Here is a 22,934-nt window from a genome sequence, read left to right as displayed (position 1 = left end):
AGGCTTTGAATGGTTGGTTTAGACAATATGCAGTTAGATTGTATTAGCAAGGTGTGCCCTAGCTTTTAGATGTGTTAAACATTGTTGTAAGAAGCAGTAACATCCCTGCAGGGGTTTATTACCCATGTTCTCTATTAGTGCTGATGGTGCTCCTGTTGCAGTGGCCATCCATGGCTGATTAAATACTTGGGAAACAGAGGCACAAAGGGATCCCTGCGCCCTCTGTTAACCCTCTAACAAACCCACTACAGTGAATTATTACAAGGTTAACCTTGTTTTTTATACACACACACACACACACACACACACACACACACACACACACACACACACACACACACTTTTTATTGGTTGTAATATGTGGTAACACTAAGTAAAATAAAGAGCTCTAGGACAGAATACTATACAATATAACTCAACTATCAGCCTTTGTTTTGTTCCCAAAAGAAAACACTGTATTGACTGATCATGTTTGCAATGTCAGCTGTAATTGGGCAAGATGTGTTGCACTTGAAGACACTTTGGACGTTGATACAAGCTTGCTTTGCAACATGTTCTTATTAGGGGTGTAACGGTTCCCAAAATTCACGGTTCGGTTCGATACGCGACAGTGATGTCACAGTTCGGTACGTTTTCAATACAGCAAAAAGAAAGAAATGAGAACATTTTCTTGATTTTTATAAATTTTTTATTTATTAAAACTAACATCATAAAGTATGATCTTTTTTACTTTGAACAATGACAGAGCTATACTTGACCCATCTTCTTGGGTATCTTCTTAGCAGCCTAGAAAACAGCTCCTTATAAAGACATATACACGTTACATTCGGGTAGCTTTGTGTAGCCCTTGACGTCCAGCCGTCTGCTGTCAGAGCAACAGCTGGTGCTTCGGACAATTGGTTCTCTATTTGGGCTTTTGTTTTTTGTACAAAGCAGGAATTACGGTCTGGCTGAAATGGGCTTGTGAAAGAATAGTGTAACGGGGCTCAATTACTTTAACCATGTTTGTAAAACCTGCGTCTTTCCACTACAGAGTAGGGTCTCATATCCGCGGCTATAAATGTACCAATCGCCGCAGTGATGTTTATTGCCCTGTTTGAATCAGTTGGAAATTGCTGCTTAAATGCTGCGGGGGATAGTTTGTAGCATATGTGTTGCTTCTTGTTTTCGTCTAGTTCCAGTTATTGACACACTGAGGTGATGTTGGCGTAAATGAGTTGACATGTTTGTAGTATTCCCACTGGTGTAGCCTATTCTCGTGTAGCAGATGCAACATACTGTTATTTTTTTATTCACCACTCTCTTGCCATCACCCTCATAACTTACAGGGGAAACCAAAGTGACTCCAAACGCCAAACCTGTTGGTTATTGGAGGATCTTCTAATTCTGGTCTGGTAATAGTCGCATTAACCAGCTAGTTCAGTGTAGTATGCCTAACTGGAGTAGAGTGTTTTTCTTTGGGAGTGGCAGGGGCAGACAGCACGTTGCCTGTTACGTCGTTTGGGCTGTCTTGTTTTAAGCTCAATTTAAGCTCTTTTTTTTCTAAATGAAATAGGATTAGTCCAATGAATCGTTCGGTTTGTAATGCGTACCTAATCGAAAGCCTCGTCCGAATGGTTCAATATGAATATGTGTATCGTTACACCCCTAGTTCTTATGGTTCTTCTCAGTATCCTGGTGCCCCGATACATTGTAAGCTTTTGGAGTTGTGAGGATGTATATAAGGAAGTCATTGAAGAGTTTACATATTAAATACACTTGGATGTGCATACTTGTGTACGTCTTAAATAATAAGAGAATTACAGATGTTCCCAAGGCTGATAATTCCTCATAAATCCTCTCTTGGGCACATGTGCCCATTCAGTGTTAGTTAGGAGCATTTGTGTGAGCTGTTTTACAGTCTTGACGCTGTCTTTCAGACATCATCTGTTTTCATTCACAATGTCTATTAGCTGTATTAGGCCTAAGGGCATGGTTAAGCCAGTATGTGGTTAGAGTGTATTATCAGTATTAGGCCTAGAGCACTCCCTGAGCCTGTCTGTGGTTAGATTGTTTTAGCAGGATTCTCCCAGACATTCAGAGAGGCATAACACCATTGTAAAAGGGGGGGGGGGAATGTTCCCAGTGGAAAGGTATTAAAGACAAAATAATAAAGGAAAGTGACATCAAGATGAACATAAACATGCTTAAATATTGCTGACGCAGTATATTCTATCACAGCCTGAATTCTGAAAAAAGGCATGAAGAGAAGCAGATCTAGCCTCCTGAAGTTTTCAAAATACACTGGTGGTAAAAACAAACCGCATGTTTGACCAGTTAGGCATTAAAATGAATACGTCTCTGTGTTATTGATAACACAGACATTGAGGCATTGAAAGTGGTTGGTAGTAAGAAAAGCTAAATTGTCTCTCCATTTTCATAATCAAACAATAAACAATAACAATAAAATAAAAAGGTGTTCTTTCTTAAGTGTAACAGGCATGACAGGTAAATGACGCCACAAGCATGGCTACTGACCTTAGGTCTAATAAATTATGTAGACAAAACGGTAAAATCAAGCAGGTTTTGCGCTGACACACATTTTCCACCTGAACATCCATCATTTAAAAAATATAGGGTACACTCAAAAATTTGTCATATAAAAAGTAGTAATTATGCAAAGGATAGCAGGTGCTTGATGTGATGAAATGATCTGTTCTATAGTCATCATGTGTGATGGTATAGAAATGATTGAAAGGATTTAAGGGCAATTACCAGCAATATGCAACATGTCCGTTAATTATAATTTTCCCATCGAGGTAGCAGAAAGCATATTGCAAACTATAATGAACTGGAAGGAAAGCCCCAACGTGTCACTTAGGCTAACAATTAGCATGCCACTCCCCAGGCTGACGGCCCTGAAGCTAATGCCCGTTACTGCAGCTGAACACTCTAAACACAAACCATTTGTTGACAGTTCCAGCAAGCTGAAGGCTAAAATCTCCCATAACATATGAACCAGCTCATTGCAATTCCTTTTGCTACTGGCTAAGTTCAAGTCCAAGCTCAATACGCCTAAAAATGTCCTCTAATACAGTGCTTGACTAAATTTACTCAGATGGACTCCAGCCCTGAAGAAAAAAGAGAGGGTGAGAAAGAAACAAAGTAGGGTTGTGTACGGATTGTTCTATGGAAATAGAGGTGGTAGGAGAGCAAGCGAGAAAGGGAGAGAGTCAGACAGACAGAGAGAGGAGGGGTGGCAGATGGTGACATGTTGATTTATGAGCCGCAGGGCTTTTCATTAACCATACTGAGTTTTACAGAAACAGAGAGTGGAGGAGAGAAAGATAGAGAGAAACGGAAAGCAAGAGAGAGAAACAGACAGCATGATGCAAAATTGATGGACACTGATAGAACTGGAGAGATGCAGGGAGGGAGGAACAGGGATGGAAAATTAAGGGGAGTAATGCTACAGATACTATATGTGATACTATATTTTTTATTTTAAACTCGTATCTTTTCCCCTGCGTCTCTATCGTTGTCATATTTATGAACATACTGTAACTCCTTGTTTGGCTTCACGTATGGTAGAGGTGTCTCTTCTGACTGACAGTACTTGTAGAGATAGAACAGTACATCACCTTAGCCCTTTGCTTTGGAATTCCTGCCACCTGCAGACCTGTCACCACCAATCTGTGGACATTTCCCAGGCTGCCAAATATAAGCATGAGCCGTTCACATTTATATCCCAGCTGTGAGATAGTATTATGAGGTACTTCAGAGTCCTAATTCTCTCCTTCCAGTAGGGGTGGTACGGTTCACAAAATCCACTGTTCGGTTCGTATCACGGTTTTAGGGTCACGGTTTTCGGTTCTGTACGGTTCTTGTTATTTTTTTCTTTTAATCTTTAACACTCCAGAAATATACTTCAGCATATGATATATAGCTAAAATTAGCATATTGAATGCATGTTGCACAATACATGCACACAGTGGCAGTTCTATCTATTGTTTTATTTCGCTGGCGTATCCTCCAACTCCGGGCAGCCTTCCTCATCTCTCCCACTTGACATTTCTGCATGTGACGTGACCTGCAGCACTCCACACTCCCGAGGAGCGGTCGGCTCGGCGCCTCTCAAAATCTGACGAAAATCTTTTAAACTGACCTTTGTCGATAAAAAAAAAACAGACAGATTCAGCAACTGCATGGCCTATTTCTCGCTTAAAATGTTTTCAGAAACACTTTTCGGTGAACTATTTTCGTAAAATACGAGATCGTATTCAGAACGAGACGCCGTTAGAGTCTGTTTTGAAATTCGGGAGCAGCAAGAACCACATGACGCGTTCGTCCAATCAGCTGCCATGTGTTGCGTTCGTCACGCTCATCCCCCTCGTCGTTTCCAGTAAGTGTTTTAACATAGGTGTCGAAAGTGGGCACTAGGGCAGTAAGTGGTTAGTGCACATTAACAGTGTACTGACGAACACTCACGGACACACACACGCTCCGCACCGAGACAAGCGAACCGAGCGGTTTGGATGTTTTTTCATGAACCGTACCACCCCTACCTTCCAGCTGCAGTCAAAAATAGACTGACCTTCCTAAACTACTACTCTACTGTCCACATTAAAGCTGTGTCTCAGTATCAAATACTTACCACCTGTAATTTTGAAAAAGTTCTTAAAAGTTTGAAAATCATACATTATTTCTCTAACCCCTTCTGCTGTACACTCCACTACTCTATTCTCAATCTGTATGCTCAGTATGTTGCAAACAATACTTTCACTAAAATATGCCAAAATATGGCCAAAGTACACAGCTTCCATTCCGTTGCGTGTATCTTCAGTATGTTTCCAAACAACAAACTAAATCTGTTAGCTGTTTATTGAGTCATGTTTTGGAGAAAACACAAGTATGTAGAACATAGTGAGCACAATTGAATGTGCTGCAGACAGTAGTGATTTGTACACATCAGCCTTTCAACTGGACACTAACACGCTGCTCAACTTTCTTACGTTGCAAAGATCTTTCTGTCAGCCATTACTCCACCCTCCGTATCTACCTTTCTGACGTGGCTCACGTGGCTCATGACTTCCAGTTATTTTGTGTCTTGTTTGTGCTGCTACTGTGAGTTTACAGCTACTGGTTGATTGACAAATCTTGAAGGTTTAACATTATAAAAAGGGAGGCTTCATCAGTTCTTCAGACTGTAATAGAGCACCTTAACAACTCACTTGTGACCTCAGCAACTTTCATGTGATATTTTAGGCTCTATCTTTGTGGTGCTTCACACAGTCCATGCTGATGCAAAGCTGAGCAAAGTGGCTATTTCCTGAGGCACCATGAGGTTTTTTGCCTCGCTTGCATTTGGTATTTACGGCAATACAGCAGTGCCCTGTCTTGTGTTTTTAAGACTGACCACATTTTGTGCCATCTTTTTTTTCCCAGACCAGGTCAGCAATGCACTGTTCAGTCGTGTTCTGTCATGTTCTTGTTACTTGCATTGGTAAACCTCTAGAAACACTTTTAACTCATGTTTTTATTCATATTCTGTGATCCTGTTCCTGTGCATTGATTGACAGGTGTATGATGGAGAGAACACTTCATCCCGTCTCCTGGGCAACTTTACATATGATGGCATGATGGGTCATGTCATCAATAGTACATCCAATCGCTTGTGGCTGGAGTTCAACAGCAACGCCTCTGGAACCAATCAGGGCTTCCGCCTCACATACACAAGTGAGTTGTTTGAGAAAGTTTAACTTAGGATCAACTGATTAGGAACTGGACAGCGATACACATTGTTTTTCTTCTATATTTACTGTAACAGCAATGGTTTGTTTCACTATGGCCAAAGAAAGTGCAACCTCTCTTTCACTCTCTCTCACACACACACACACACACACACACACACACACACACACATACACATACACACACACACACACACACACACACATACACACATTTTTTCACATGCACACAAATGCACACAAGTCATTTCCTAAATTTTAAATAGCTCATCATGAAGGTCCGTGTAAGGAGATGTTTTTAATTGAAAACTAGAGTGGTAGTGATTGTGTGTGATTGCACTCATGAATATACCCTACCTCTGTCCTGTGCCTCAGTCAAGTGATTCTTGAGTGCTACATACCAGAACAAAATAGGAATCATGTTCGACAAAACTCTTGAGACTTGTCTTTCTCCGTCAGCAAATTACCAAGCTGTTTCTTTCCCTTCTGACAGCTGAAAAGAGATCAACAATCAGTTTTTCAAGCAATTTCTGTTGAAGGTGGAGTCCAAAGTGCAACAGTAGTTCACCAAGCATGCAGAAACAAGAAATTAGCATATGCATTCTCATAAATGCTCATAAAATTCTCTCTCACACACAAACATGCACACACTTTTCCTTATCACGTTGCTCAAAATCCATAAATGCACAATTTATTTTTTATACACAACCACCCACACACACACACACACACACACACACACACACACACACACACAAGGTAATGGCTTTAAAAAGAATATGTTAAGAAGGCAGAACCAGCTGCTGTGTAAGTCAAAGAGGCTATTAGAGGGGCATTTATCTGCAAGTCATTAAATGAAGGTGAGAAAGTGACACAGCTGGAGTGGAAGAGTGACTGGACGGAGGGACAAGCAGATGACGGTAGATGGTATATGGATACTAGATGGATGTTCTGTATGTCAGTTAAACCATTAGACAGCCGTTAGTCTGCAAGTCATTAAACTGGAGAAGGTGACACCTTCTGCAAAGTTCTGCTACAACAGATGAGCCAATGGATAGATAAGAGAGATTGATAGAAGGTTTACACAGGACAAAGGAGAGCGAAGCATCTGATCAAGAGAGGCAGCTATGGTCTCTTGCAGTTTTTTTCGATTGCTAAACGACATTGGGCACAACTGGAGTAACGTGCAAAACTCGGTCTGCACTACAGTCTGCACAGCAGCAGTTCATGTGGACCAAACTCTAGTTTGTTTTTCATTGCTTGAACACAGTTTTCAAAACTCTACACACTTATCCCATGACTTTAACCACAACGTGCACAACACTGTGGATTTACAGCACTTTGATCAAATGCTAACACACTGCTGTCAAAACTGTTAACCACACATTCAAAACAGAATAGATTTCAGTCTGGTGCCTATCAAACACTGCTGATTGCAATTTTAGCTGAAAGCCAAAGCAGGTGTCTTGTTTTAGACTAGTTAGTGAACATATACAGTATTTATATAGAGAAAGCTCAGAAAGCCTTTTTTTTTGTACAAACACCAAATAAGAATGAAACAATTATACACTGTACCGTTTGAGAGAAACAGGTAAAAGAGCAAAGATACCAATATGTCCAGGTAAGATGTCTGAGGTTATATACGCAGTTATAAAAAAAAAAAGTGAAAAACAGTATATCTTTACAGCAGTAAAACTGCGTTCTTACTGTTTTTCAGAAAGTAATGGAGGTGAAAGCAATGGAAACACCACATTAATTTGTATTTAGAGATGATGCAGACATCCAATGTGATGAAGAAAACTTGCCACATGATGCTGGAGAGAGGCAGGATTAGTCACACTATACTTTGTTACTGTTATGTACCTTTAGTTTATTTCCAGTAATTCCATAAATTACTAGAGACAAAATACTATATTGAAGCAAACTGCTGATTTTCATTCCTTCTGGTATATTATAAAATCTATATCTTTTCTTTAAAGAAACTATTGAGTAGTGTGAAGTCACTCAAATTGTTCAAACTGTAAAGATGAAAAGTTAGTAATTTCTGTATTGGTGTTTGATGCTAGTGTTTTTACTCTTTGTGTTCTGAGTGGGCACAACTGAAGCCACATGTGCAAAACTCAAACTACAGTCTGCATGACCAACAGTCACCTGAACTAAACAGTTCACATCTCCTGCAAAACTCATTCCAAGCAACACAACTCTTAACACACACGTCTCAAAACAGTCTCAGTGCAGCCAAACACTATGAACCATCCTCACTGAGATAACACACACCGTCACTCAGAACACACTGAGAGTAAAAACACTAGCATCAAACACCAATACAGAAATTACTAACTTTCTCATCTTTACAGTTTGAACAATTGAAGTGACTTCACACTACTCAATAGTTTCGTTAAAGAAAATATATAGATTTTATGTAATACACCAATTTTTAAGTAAGGTAAACAAGAAGGAATGAAAATCAGCAGTTTGCTTCAATGTAGTATTTTGTCTCTAGAAATATTTGGAATTACTGGAAAAAAACTAAAGGTGCATAACAGTAACAAAGTATAGTATGACTAATCCTGCCTCTCTCCAGGAGTGCTTCTGATTTCGTGTCCTGATTCTGCCCAGAAATAACCGATGATATGTACCATTTTTCACATAATTGCATCATTGCTGTTGTCTAATCAAATCATTTAGTTACAATGTCTGCTAAGAAGACATACAGTATTTACTGACAAAAGCTCAATTTATAATCAAAGAATAAAATAAAATGTTTCAGTGCGAGTTGAAGCACTAACCTTCTTTACATTACTGTGGTTATAGTCCATTGGTATTATTGTACATTCAGTCTATGTAGTGGCAATGGTTTATAAATGACAGGTTATTAAAACCTATTGTACAGTATAGGTTTGATCAGATTATGTTTTCAGTAAATTGTCATCATAAGTGGGATTTGTTTTACTTTATTTTTGCTTTATTAACTGAAGGGTTAGTAAAAGGCTGACCTAAGGGAAAGAAAATATGTTCAAAATATGTATCTTTGTTTAGATAGATAGATAGATAGATAGATAGATAGATAGATAGATAGATAGATAGATAGACACATGTGACAGCAGCTAGTACACTAATGCAACACACTGAACAAACAATAGTGCAGGCAATCAATCAAAAGCATACAAGTACAATATGTTGAAATGTCCAGTAGCTATACACTGCAGCTGTCACATTGGATTTCAGCCTTCAGCAACAGTGAGTGTTCAAACTTTAAATTTCTGCAGGAAGTAGTGGGATTCAAGATAAGAATAGTTTGACCTTATGTCCTCTTCTCTGAATCACCCTGTTCATTTAAGCAATACTGCATGGACAGGATGACCTAATCTGTGTGTGTGTGTGTGTGTGTGTGTGTGTGTGTGTGTGTGTGTGTGTGTGTGTGTGTGTGTGTCTTTCTAGGTTTTGACCTGGTACGCTGCGAGGAACCAGGTGTCCCTAGTTATGGCTATAAAATCCAAGACGATGGCCATTATGCCAACACTTTTGTCCTGTACTCCTGCAACCCTGGATACAGTCTCCATGGCAGCAGCACACTGACCTGTCTTAGTGGGGACAGACGTGTCTGGGACAAACCACTTCCTTCCTGTCTCGGTTAGTATGCCAACACATGTGTAGGTTCTATGTACATCAATAAATTCAATTCAATGAGAAATATAGCATGGGGAATAGCAGCAGTTAAAGCTACTCATGTTTCTTAGCTCCATCAAGAGCATGAGTATTCAAAAGGGAGAGTGAGTGAACAAGTGATTTTGTCAGTACAGGTGAATACTTAGAAAATAGGGCTTGGGGACTGATTCAACACTGGGAAATATTCATACTGGCACTTATACACCTCTGTGAGTAAAAAGAGCCCTTACTGATCCATCAGCCTGTGCACACAAAACTATGTGAACGTGGACATCAGGATGTCAGCGGGTATACAATTTTAGTGCACAAAGCTTCTGTTTATTTAAGGATGGCATACTTAAGGTGCAAAAATAGGGGATGACATTATATGACATTATATTATATATGACATTAACTGTTACAAGTGTGTGTTTCTTTGCCAATTCCAAACCCCAAGTTAATTTGGTACCCAAGAAACCAAGTGTGAAGTTGATTGGATGAACGGTCCATGAGATATCTCAAAGACAGACATACACACACACAAACATATACAGGTTCCCCGATGTATTAGAGAGATGAATGTCATGCAAAAACTAAAAAAAAGGAACATAAAACAATTGTTAGGTTGGATCAAAGTCACATTTTTAGTTGAAAGAACACAAAATTGAGAAAATGATTATAGAGCTTGAAGGATACGAGAACTGCCCGAAAGCATAATGTACTGTAATAATCAGCCGTCTATGTGACTGCTGTGGTGCACTCCTACAATATCAGCTTTTATTTTTCAGAACATGAAAATAACAAAAATAAAGGTTTCTCATTTGGCATATCTAGAATACATTTTAATATTTCCTAGGTGTTAAGGTAGAAAAATCTGCCAGAGGGCAGATTTAGCTTTAGTTGGCACTTGGCAGCTCTTAATTAGGTTGGAGAGGAGTGTGCCAAACAATTCATGCTTTGACATGGTGATTTCTCCTTTTTTCCCTCTTGCTTATGGACCTGTGAAAGTAGTTTTGTATTTTAGCTACAGCATGCACAGCTGGCCATTGTGATTCCTTATTTTCATTCAGTAACCAACAGTGAAGCATGAATTCCACGTTTGTTTATATTGTTCCTAGCAAGCTTTGAAATCCCTGAAGCACATTTTCAATTTTTGAAGTCCATAATTCCTACTTGTCCATAAATATTTTTTGGTTTTGCATATTGTACAAATTAAAGCACTTTCCCTGTAAGTATGTCTACCTTGTTGGGTAGATGTGGGCACTTGGCACATGTTAATTTGGAATTCCCTACTGCAGAGTCAAGCCTTTTTGTCTTTCTAACTGCCAGCACACCTGAGCACTCTAAGGTGGGACGTGGCCTGATGTGGTTGTTAATGACAACTAAAAATATGAGTGCATAGGTGTGTGCGGGGAATGTATTTAGCTGGGTGTGAATGAGAATGAGTATGCGTTTTTGGCTGGATGTGTGTGTTACTCAGTATGTGTGTGTGTGTGTGTGTGTGTGTGTGTGTGTGTGTGTTTGTGTGTGTGTGTGTGTGTGTGTGTGTGTGTTTCCCTGTGTACCTCTGCAGTCAGTCATTCATTTGTAGATGCTCTGTCGCTGCCTTATTTCAGGTAAGCCAGCAACCAGGAGAATACTTGCTGGCAGAGCCCTGGGCTAACTACCGCTGTATCTACCTTTGTATCTTCCTCCTTTGTCTGTCTGCTGGGGCCTTTGTCTTTCTCCTTCCCTGTCGGTCTGTCTGCCTCAATCCCATATCTGTATGTACTAGCATGGAGATGAGGAGATGGCTTTTGCCTCAGGCTGTTTCTATACCTCTATCTTACTCTCCCCCACAGATTGGTGGTCTACCTCTGACTCTTTTTGACGTTCTGTCGTTCTGTAGTCGTGCAGTAAACCTGTCTATCTTTTCCTGAATACGTGTCTTTCTTTTTCTATCCTGGGAAATTGTCATTGGCCCATGCTTACTAAAGAACCCTCTTTTTTCTCGTTTGTGCCTAGTCCCCTCTCTACCTCCTATGTTTTCTATCACAAGGGACTGAAACAACTGTTAATATTATATGTGTGGGTGTGTGCATGCATGTCTGTATGTGCTTGTGTAACTACAAAAGTGTTTTCAAGTATGTATGTATGTTTCTGGCTGTGTGATTGTGTCTTATTTGCTACTCCCTTTGTGTTTGTGTTTCCCATAAAAATGTCTGTTTTGTCAGCATTCTGCTGAGGGTAAGGCAACAGAAGAAGGTTGTCATGGTATTGTAGGTCGCAGAGCTGTGTTAATAGTGCCCTCTTAACTCACACAAACACACAATGCACACACTGATATGAAGCAGTCTCTGTACCAAACTGTTTTCTAATCAGCAGCGATCTGCTGGTTCAGTGGGCCACTGTGTACTACCATGATGAGTTAAAATCTGCTCACAACCTTTTCCCCTGCGTCCTGCTATCTCCCCTGTTCCTCAACACTGGAAACAATACAAAAATAACCCACAAAGCCAGTTCTCTCTTGTGGATTAAACATCATTTTTTTTAAACACTATTGGAAGATCCTTATAGGAAAACAGCCATCAAAGGTTTTTCACCAACTTGAAACAGTATAGCAGAAGTTTTGGATAATTCAAGGTTGATTTAATGATTCAAGCCCTTTTTAACTGATTCTCATTTAACTCAACCTTCACACCTCAGAGTGATTTACAGGAAAGCAGAGAGGCCGCCTCTTATAGAGATGAAATGAAACGTTAATAGAGCTGGAAAGAAGAATCAAGTTGTATTGAGAATATAGTAGGTCTTCACAGGTACAACATGCTTGGACCTGATCTGAAACAGACGTGTAGAAAACCTACCCAAACCCAATGTGCATTAATTCATTTCTTAAAAAAGTGCCCAGTCAGACCCAATGAGAATATACCCAAGGTTAAGTAACAGACCCTAGAGAACGCCAACACTAACAGCAGCATCATGTGCTATATATTAACAAGTCGCTGCGGTTAAAAAGAGCAGCAACATAATACTAATGCCCTGAGAACAAATGTTAGGTCGTAGAAACTAATTCCACAAACGATTTGTTTATATCCGTCAAAGACTAATTTATGAAAATATTGAAAGTCATATTGTCCCCTTCACCAGTGTTATGTAGTCCACTGGGTGAAGATAATAATAGACCAATATCTTTAAATCTTATTCCCAAAAAACAATAGTCGTTTAATCGCATACATTTTTTACATATTCCCAAAATGTTTTTTCCAGCTGAGGTTATGACTTACAGTACCACGTGATAAGCGCTGATACTGAGTACGCTCTGATCCATTCAAATCCAATCTGATATTAGACATATAACCCCTCAAGACCCTACTGCCAATTAGGGAGAGTATCATTTTTGCTTGTTCCTACTCAGGTCATGGGTCAGGTCTCGGTTCTGAGAAACCGAGTGAAACTGTGAAGACCTCTAACTGAGAGAGACACGGTGAAAGGATGAACATGAACAAATCATCTAAAAGAACAATAATAATAGCATACCTCCAACAAATCAGGCTGTGTGTGTTAGATTTCAGATTCACTATGACAATGCAGGTGAATTTATATAACTTTATAGGATTTATTTTCTTTATCTGGTCACCTTATAAAAAGTTAATTCAGAGACTAATATTCTCCAATACAGTTTAAATGTCTCTGTTAATGAGGAGAGTGGATTTTATGGACAAGTTGCTTCAAGTTGCCCACAATATCTACTGCAGAGGTTGTAATTCATAGTAACCCTACAGCAATCCTGCAATATATGGCTTTTCCCACGATCCTTGCTTCCATCCTTCTAGGTTTGATCTATTCAGTTACATGTGTGTAGTAGTATGTGTCAACACTATGTTTAGTAGATTTATATCTGCTGTGGTTTTGTGTGCGTTTTGTTCATTTGGTTAAGATAAGGAAATGTGGTTTATGTCTGTATTTCTGATTTGATAGATTTTTTTTTCCCAGTGATGATCACCCTTTCTCTCGTGTCCTTGTAGCGGAGTGTGGAGGTCACATAACCGGAGCAGTGTCTGGACGGATTCTGTCTCCGGGATATCCTGCTCCATATGACAACAACCTCCACTGTACCTGGACTATAGAGGCTGACACAGGCAAGACTATTAGGTAATTATTAAGCAGTTGGATATGAGCACTGCACTGAAGCCACTGTGAGTATGGGGGGGGTTACATTAAAGGAAACTAGCTTATGTTTTTTCATAAAGAATCAAGACAAGTATACTACCAAGTATCTGCCGAATTGCTTTGCTCTGGCCAAGATAGGGTTAGCTTACTGGCTAACTCCATCTACATAAACTATACAGGTAAACACTCAGAAGACAGGTAATGATAAATTCACTAATTATAGATAAATGTTCACTGTCAAAGCCACTGCTGTGTAGGAGAGTACACTGCATTAGTCATTATGCCAGCATCATGTTGCTTAAGACATTGTGGCTACTACTACATTCCTCTGTGTGTGTGTGTGTGTGTGTGTGTGTGTGTGTGTGTGTGTGTGTGTGTGTGTGTGTGTGTGTGTATGTGTGTGTGTGTGTGTGTGTGTGTGTGTGTGTGAGCGCGCGTGTGTGTGTGTGTGCGTGAGTGTGTGTGCGCAGCCGCCTTTGTGTGTTCTGTCTATTCTCAGCTCTGCTTAATTTATTTTATGGTTGACTTGACTTTGGTAAAACAGTTGTTAATGTGTGTATTGGATCTCTGAACTTCTGTGTATTTTCTGCGTTTGCTCAGCCTCCACTTCATAGTCTTTGACACTGAGATTGGCCACGATATCCTGAGAGTTTGGGATGGTCCATCTGCACCATCAGACGGGGGGATCCTATTGAAAGAATGGTCAGGCCCAGCCTTACCTGAAGATATCCACTCAACTTTCAACACACTCACACTGCAGTTTGATTCTGATTATTTCATCAGCAAGCAAGGATTTTCTATACAGTTTTCCAGTAAGTAGACTTATCTCTAAATCACAATCATTAAACTTGTAGTTCACATGGTAGAAGAAACACTGAATTTCTGAAAAAAAAAAAAAGTGCCATGATTGTACTAAATCACTGATTTGGGTGGTCTGTCTCACTACCCGCCACACCCATTAATGAAGAAAAGCTGATTACTGAATTAGCAATTAAATTAGGTAATTAACAAACTCATCAGCATATAGTTTCTTAGTTATTATATAAACCTCATTTATATTGACTATACGAGAATTAATCTGGTATTAATGCTGCATTTAACAGGATTTCTGAAAAACATTTAGCCAAAGAATCAAATGAGAAATGTAATACCTCACCCTGGGAACCCAGGCTCACTACAGTAAGTACTGAAGGAGCCCACCAGAGACCTGTGGCTCAGTTTTGGTTGTACCCCACAGTTTAGGAAACCAGAAGATGCAGCAGCAATATTACGAGTGCTGAGTTTAGTTAGCCATTTAACAGCATTGTGAAATGTATATTTGAGAAATGGATTTATAAGAATAATTTAATTATAGTATAATGATGATAATAAAAAAATATATGCTAAAACTCTCATTTTAATAGGCTAATGAACAAAGTCATTTCCATTTTTTATGGGTTTTGAACTTGCAAAATTAACTATAAATACTAAAATTGTCTAATTTGTAAGACCCATACTCTCTCAAAGAGATGTCAGTAAACACAAACTATTGCTGCTGTTTCTTCCCATTTTTTAAAGAAAGGGCAACCTGTACAATAACTGTGCCCTTTGGGTGCAGGGATGGCCTTTGCTGTTTGAGCCACTGGACTCAAAATGTCTGAGCACCGTCCTTTTGAGAATCATTGGCCAAAGTCACTGCAATCCACTTTAGCAGCAAAATCAATCAGAGGCAGACAGTCACGACTATCTTTCCTTACACACACACACACACACACACACACACACACACACACACACACACACACATTCTTGTGCTTCTTTATTTTAACATAACCATTTATTACCAACACATTTCTTGCACGATCCCATACTGTAAACCTACGGTGACCTCCAACTTAAGAAAACACATGCAAATAGACAAAACACAAGCAAATTAAGAAAACATCTTCATGAATTTGACAAAACATGTGCAGCATTCAGCAAACGTGCTGCAAATATCACAACACAAACAAATACATAAACGCGCTGCCAATAAAAAACAATGCAAAAAGAAAAGCACACAAACCCCAAAAACAAATGCAAACAAAAAAACGCAGCATCCAGATTACACAATGGAAGTTCTCCAGACCTCTAGAGGGAGCAGCTAAGTGGAACAGCCTGATGAGAGAGAGAGAGAGAGAGAGAGAGAGAGCCGGGGGGGCACGTTCAATCTCAGAACGGTGTGCACCGTTGTGAAACCGTGTGCAACTGCTTTGAGATCATAGACTGTAAATATTAAGTCTATGTTTGAGATATGTTTTCTCTCGTTTGGTGGGTGTGTCTCGGCTCAGGTCACAGGTGATACTCAATCAGCAGAGACGTCTGTAAACTCGTGGTAATAAAACATTTAAAACTGCATCAGCGTTTAACATTGACGTTTGTTTAAGCCATATTACATGAGAGGGTTTCATTTCGAGGTCCGAAAGGCGCATCACTGAAGTGTAGCCCTCCTCAAGTGTAATATTGTGATTATACAACAACGGTTACCAACAAAATAAGTGATCAATCTGTATTCATATTGTGGAGCAGTTCGCTCTTGAAATACAAAAAACAGACAGGATTTATAGACCCTCCCTGTTTAGTAAACCAGTCGAATTACCGTGGGATTTATCAATCTGAATAAATCCCGCTCGCACATATAAACACAAAACTGCTTTGCGAACTCCAACGTGTTGTAAGTAAGACATCTGCTGAAAAAGTTATTGTATTCATTAGCATGATTGCCGTACTGTTTAGTTCAAAAACATCCAACACACCAAAGTATGAAGACATAGGGACCAGACGCAAGCTTTTATTTTGAAAAGTCGAAGCTCGGGGACGGCACCAGCCGGGAGGGCATGAGACGGGAGCATAGACTGTGTATGTGTGTATATATATATATATATATATATATATATATATATATATATATATATATGTATATATATATATATATATATATGTGTGTGTGTATATATATATATACACGGGAGTTCTCCAGGCTGCAGCCATACCCAACTCTAATAAAAGGCAGCGCGCTCTCTCCCCGTGGGGTCGAATATCAAGCTGTTCCACTTAGCTGCTCCCTCTAGAGGTCTGGAGAACTTCCGTTGTGTAATCTGGTTGTAATTTTTTTGTTGCATTTGTTCTCGGGGTTTGTGCGCTTTTCTTTTTGCAGCGTGTTTATGTATTTGGTTCTGTTGTGTGCATTTGCAGAGCGTTTGCTGAATGTTGCACATGTGTTGTCAAATTAATGAAGATGTTTTCTTAAATTGCTTGTGTTTTGTCTATTTGCATGTGTTTTCTCAAGTTGCAGGGTGTTTGCCCCTGTCGGCCACCGTATAAACCTCTACTTGCTCTGTGGTTCACATGAATCTGCATGCACAAGTGCGCACACACAAACTCCAACACATATAACCGTCAGAACTTATTTAAAGAGATGCACATTTCCAGTCATAAATATTTACATCCAATGCTTTCTACCTCTCTCTCCCTCTCTCTCTCTCTCTCTCTCTCTCTCTCTCTCTCTCCCTCTCTCTCTCTCTCTCTCTCTCTCTCTCTCTCTCTCTCTCTCTCTCCCTCTCCCTCTCTCTCCCTCTCCCTCTCCCTCTCTCTCGCTCTCTCACACATTTAGTTTTTTTCTTTCTCCCCATATTTAAAACAATAAATATTTGCACTCACTAAAATGCTAATCAAGGCACCGTTATTCCATTACTATGGTAATGACTCCTTATATTTACCTCAATGTTGATTTACTAAAGCAAAGGTAACGGTATTTGCCACCACAGTTATTTATTTAAAGCAAGGTTTGTGTATTTATTAAGCAAGTGCTTTTTAGGGTTGATGTTACTACACATTTCTTTCTCATGTAGTTTTTTCTCTCTTTTTGTCCTCTTCCCTCTCGGTGTCCCTGATGAAATAAATACTGTTCTGTACTGGAAAGATATAATAAACATGATGTTATAATACTATGTTTGGCCGTACACCAGCTGTTTGTTCAAAAGATAATTTATATGTTTAGTGTGGATTGTATTCCATTCAATATTCTACTAGTATTTTGGCCAGGACTCTGCTCTGTACCCAACAACTCATCACTCATCTTCTAGAAACCACTGGAATTTGATAAATATTAATTATACAAGATACATCTGTACATACTAAATGCAGTATTTTAATATTTAGTAGTAGTAGTAGTATTAGTATTAGTCATAGTGTTACTATACTGTTTACATTTTTTATATTCCATTCCGTCACATAATGCATATTGCTCCAATGTTCTTTAAATATTTTGGCCTTTTTTAATCTTTAAACACTGATTGATTTGATGTAAGCACTCCATTATATTTAAACATAGGCTGATTGTTGTGAATCCCTACCAAGCACACAGCTTACCCTGAGGGGGAGCCACTAAAGCAAAAAGACCAAACTTGATTGAACTTGAATTGACGAAAACCATTAAGTTACTAACTGGTCATGTTGAGTTGTCACATGTTTCTCCAACTACGCTGCTACCTTTAATAATAAATAGAGTCATTTAGTTAGTCTTATGACAGTAAGCTGAATGCACATGCCTGGTTTGTCTTCACTTCTTTGTCTGCAGCTGCTGATAGTACTCTTGTGTTTGTGTCTGTCTAAATCTCTTTCAACCAGCAGTATGTCAATATCTTATGTACTTTGGCAATACATCTCATTTTGATTCTGATTCTGTCTCTCCTTGTCTGTCTTCTCCAGCCACAACAGCAACAACATGCAATGACCCAGGCATCCCTGTAAATGGTTCTCGATATGGGGACAGTAAGGAGCCTGGTGACAGTATGACGTTCCAGTGTGATCCAGGCTACCAGCTGCAAGGCCTAGACACCATCACATGTGTACGGATGGATAACAGATTCTACTGGCAACCTGACCCTCCAACATGTGCCGGTAGGTGTACATTATTCTGCGAATCACTGACTGCCAAACTGAGATTAAGTGAAAATAAATGATGATGCTGTGGTCAAACGTTAATGAGTTTTAGACTTCAATGTCATACTGCACACTAAAAAATGAGGACTAAATATGAACTAGATATTACAATTTTTAGATACTGTCCATCAAATGCTCTAATGAATACATCAAACAGTGTCTTCCTGAGTGCAAAAACTCTGGAGGTGGAATGATCCAGAGTTGTATCTTAAGTCTGAAGTGTAGAGTGTAACATCAAACAAGACAGTTCAGGTCCCTGAGGTGCCCCTGTGTTGTTCTGCCATATCTGACATTCTCTGGAGACAAATCAACTGAAGCCTGCTGGTGAGGTGATCTCTAATCCCAAAGGATGCTACTGCTGGAGCATCAGCTGGTTTTCCTTACTAGAGGCATGCTCTTTAAGATTCAAGGAGAAGTTGAACAGGTGTTGAAGAAAATGTGGTCAGGATAAGCATTGAGCACTGTTGCTGAAGACCACATGAAAATGTAACATCAATCACAAAAATCTCCTAAACTCAAAACTGGGATGATGAGACGTGTGCACAGGAGAGGAACGGCGGTTAGAAAAGTGAGTTCACATTTGTATTATCACTGAGTGATGCAGATAGCTGTTATAGGGTTCCTGTTTGAAAACTGTTGAAAAGCCTTGCTTGTTTGCTCTTTTTCTCTATTATCACCATCATCGGGCCCAACTGCTGCTTATAGCCCAGTCAGCTTCCACATCTCACTCCACACCTCATTCACACAAGCCTGCTGCAGTTTGTTTTTCACTCTCCCACTTTCAGGTGTGCTTTCCTTCCTTTATTTCCTCTTCAGGTCCTTCTGACACACTTGACTCTCTCACTCAAGGAAGTGAGAGAGTCTTTCTCTATTTTTGAGAAAATACTGGGATAGCAGAGTCAGTGCAATAAAAGATGCAATCTGTAATGCAGCAAGAGCACTTCATTGTCCTCACCATGCAACCTTTAAATCCCAGTACGAAAGCACAAAACACATCCACAACTCTGTCTAACCATACTTTCCAGCTGGTAGTAAGCTGCTACTGAACTACATGTCTTTATTGGGTTAACAAATACGTAAAGTTCTATTTCCTGATTTACGACCGCATCCAGTTCAATTTGGTCTTGCACATAAAATATCATGTTGAGTTAGTCAGAGAAGATGGATGAGGAACATCACCAGATATTACCTAGAGTTCCTGGGCTGCTGGATTTTTAACTATGCAGGGACCAGGATGAGGTATGACATCAGACACAGCTGAAGGTGGGATGTAAACCATGTGAGCAAGCCGAAGATTTCTGCAGCAAGCCACAGCCTCCCTTTATGTTGCCTTCTCCTTCGCTTTATCAGCCAGCACTATTGGGAAGTCCTCCAGCACAGTCACATAGACTAGTAATTTTCCTTGTAACCATGCCTGTTAAACACATTATGCTTTGTTCCTGATATTGCTTCTGACTCTTTGCCAGTCACCTCACATTTTGCACAACTGTAGATAAAACGTAGGGCTTAAATCTTCTTCGTTTTCTCTTAGCTTAGCCTGCGAGCACTTCCCTCTCCTGCACTTTCACCCCAGGTGGTGAATCTCTGGGTGTTCAAAAGCTCCTAAGATTAAACCGTACACAACCGTCTGGTATGTAAGCGTGTCTGTCTGTGAGTGATTTGCAACTGTTAATGCCTTTGTTTACCTCTATTTCGCTGTTGATAATCCGTTCACACCCACCTGCCAGCCCCAAGACACCTCTCCATGTTTCAAATTCTTCCTTCACATCACCAAATTGCTGCTTGAATGCATCTATCTGTCTCTCTTGCAAATATCTCTTTCCTGCTTTTTGGCTTGTTGTGGGATAACAGGACCGCTAGGGGTGATTCTCTCTGCCTACTACCCCCAGCCTTACACTCTGTCTAAATCTCACAGTCTCTCTCTAGCTCTCTTTTGCTCTTTCACCCTTTCCAGCTACCTATGGAGGTAATATCAACATTCCACCGGGGCTAATTCTGTCTCTCCTAACCAACCCCTGCCATATTTCCCATCACTAACTTACTCTTTTCCACTCTGCTGACCTGTGGGGGTTATATGAGTGGTCAATCAGGGGTGATTCTCTTTCCAAATTACCCCAAGCCCAATGCTGTGTAATCATCTTTCTCTGTCTCTCTCTCCCTCTCTCTGTCTCTCCCACTGTCTGTCTCCAGCAACATGTGGGGGTAACGTCAGCGGTCCTTCTGGAGTAATTCTGTCTCCTAACTACCCCCAGCCTTACCCCCCTGGGAAAGACTGTGATTGGAGAATCAGAGTCAACCCTGACTTTGTTATTGCTCTCATCTTTAAAAGGTAAGCCACCTAAATTTGAAACTCTGTGTCTCTGTGTTTACACAACCATTTGTATATACTATGTACCATTCTCATACTGTATGTATTCTCAAGCTTGAAACCAGGAGTGGAGCTTATCTATGCTTGTAGAAACACTGCTGCCTCTCAGATGCTATCTCCGACTTTTATTGATTGAATGGATTTAGGATATGTTTTCCACCTTAAAATGGTCCAAATAACATTAAAAAAATGTCAGCAATCATTTCATAGTTTAGAGGTTACCGTGGGAGTTCAGACTTTCCTCTTGTATTTCTTTTTATATAATTATTTTATTTAACCAGGTAAAACCTGTTGAGATCAATAATCTCAGCTGTAAGACTTAGCTGCAACCATAGACTGTAAAAAGTAATGGACGAAAAAGTGAAGCCAATGCGCAAGTGCCTTGAACCTGCATTCTATCTAATTTCCTGCACGGGACGACTCCACTGGTTGCTGAAAGAAGTCCATTTCTATAGAAGTCTAAGGGAAAATGATCCTACTTCTCACTTGATTTATTACCTCAATAAACATTTTCCTAACGAGTTTATAGCCTCAATCGCTACTTTCACGTCTCCTTCAATACAGCATGATGTTTATTTAGTAAATTATGGTCCCATTTATTTTAAAATAGACAATAAAGCAAGGGATGCTTTAGGGGCGTGGTTACACGTCGACCTGTCAAGCATGACAGAGGGTTAGCAATGCTTACCCATGGCTCTGTGTACATTAAAATAGCTGTGAACTTGTTTTTGGGTGTTGTCTGTGTTTTAATCTTGAACTTTGACCTCCTCACTGTGTGTTTTTACTTCGTCAAAGTTAATTGGAACATTTGGTCGCCTAAAAAAGTCTTGTTCAGCGTTCTGCCAACCAAATTGGCTAGCTACCACTAGCGTTAGATGGTAACTTAAGGGAAAGTTTGCCGATTTCCTGTATTGGTGACATACAGGTGAATGGCCGCAGTACCCGGGGGCCACGTCCACTGTATGATTCGCTTCACAAGGGTTGAACATCGGCAACTTTCCCCCTTTACTATTAGCCCTAATCCCCAAAGAATGTTTTCTTATGGCTTGAACTTAGAAATGTATCACCCCCCATGGATTTTGTTTTATGAGTTTAGTTTGAGTCAGTAGTGCATGACTCACTAAGGCCCACACAGGGTAAAAAAATGTCTGTGCTGTATAATCAGGGATCAGGTCCAGTTTAGTCTGATGTTAATTAACACACAGTTAAGGATCATTAATGTAACTAAGAAACCCATTTGGGTGGGGAAAACCTAATTAGTCTGAAAAACTACAGTAAAATCCACTTCTAACATGATTAAAGTAGCTTAATGGTTAGTTTGTAGTGTGATGATCTTATCTTGAAAAGCTTCAGGAGCTATTTGATTTGTTCTTGACTGTCAGGGCCTTTAAAGGGGCTCACACACCAAGGAGACGGCAAAGAACTAGTGGCAACTAACAGCCATTTTCCACTGGGTGCATCTGTGCTGCGTTCCGGCTGCATTCCGGTTTTGTTCCGTCCTCCGCCACGTGCCATACCACACCGGGAGTGTCTCAGAAGCGGAGCGTCTTGCTGCCCGACTCGCAGATTTTATTGTCTTTACAAGTACTTTAAAGAACAATCATGTGTTTATTAAACTACTATATACCTTCCACTCCAAGCACTCCTGCAGTTAACTCCATGTCTTCTCTTTTCTGGCGTTGTCCTGATAAAAAAGATCTGTGATGTCGTATTATGTTTTTCTGCCTCCAAGATGAATCTCTCGTCATCTGTGGTGTTGTAGAGGAGACATAATATACGATATTGGGGGATGTTTTAGTAAACTGACTGAATTCTCTTGCTGTTTTACTTCCTGTGGCTCAAGTGTAAATAGACCTGGCGCGTATCTTTAGTGGAGTGGAGAGCTGGTGGAATATCAAGCATTGACTTGAATGGCCGCGGGGCCCCCGGTCGTGGGGCCCCCGGCTGCATTTCGTAGTATTATTCGTATTAGTAGTTCCACTTCCCCTTGTTCACGTCCCCTCAGCCCTTGATATTACATAACAGCATGTGTCGCACGGAGGCCACTTGAAAGGCAGAGTGATAGTGGGCTGGGAAGG

The 22,934-nt window shown here is 40.0% G+C and overlaps 1 protein-coding gene across 1 annotated transcript in view; it reads left to right on the top strand.

Annotated features, from left to right (window-relative positions):
- LOC144523220 (CUB and sushi domain-containing protein 1-like) overlaps positions 1 to 22,934 on the top strand; it is a 339,360-nt gene that overhangs the window by 220,143 nt on the left and 96,283 nt on the right. The window contains exons 25-30 of the mRNA XM_078258647.1: positions 5,559 to 5,715; positions 9,171 to 9,362; positions 13,382 to 13,508; positions 14,127 to 14,338; positions 18,255 to 18,446; positions 20,679 to 20,817. Coding sequence (XP_078114773.1) covers positions 5,559 to 5,715; positions 9,171 to 9,362; positions 13,382 to 13,508; positions 14,127 to 14,338; positions 18,255 to 18,446; positions 20,679 to 20,817 — 1,019 coding nt within the window. The remainder of the gene's footprint in view (positions 1 to 5,558; positions 5,716 to 9,170; positions 9,363 to 13,381; positions 13,509 to 14,126; positions 14,339 to 18,254; positions 18,447 to 20,678; positions 20,818 to 22,934) is intronic.

The sequence above is a fragment of the Sander vitreus genome, chromosome 1 (genome assembly GCF_031162955.1).
Source record: "Sander vitreus isolate 19-12246 chromosome 1, sanVit1, whole genome shotgun sequence".
Taxonomy (NCBI): Eukaryota; Metazoa; Chordata; class Actinopteri; order Perciformes; family Percidae; genus Sander; species Sander vitreus.
Note: the sequence above shows the minus strand (reverse complement) of the source record. Positions and strands in the feature narration are given on the sequence as shown.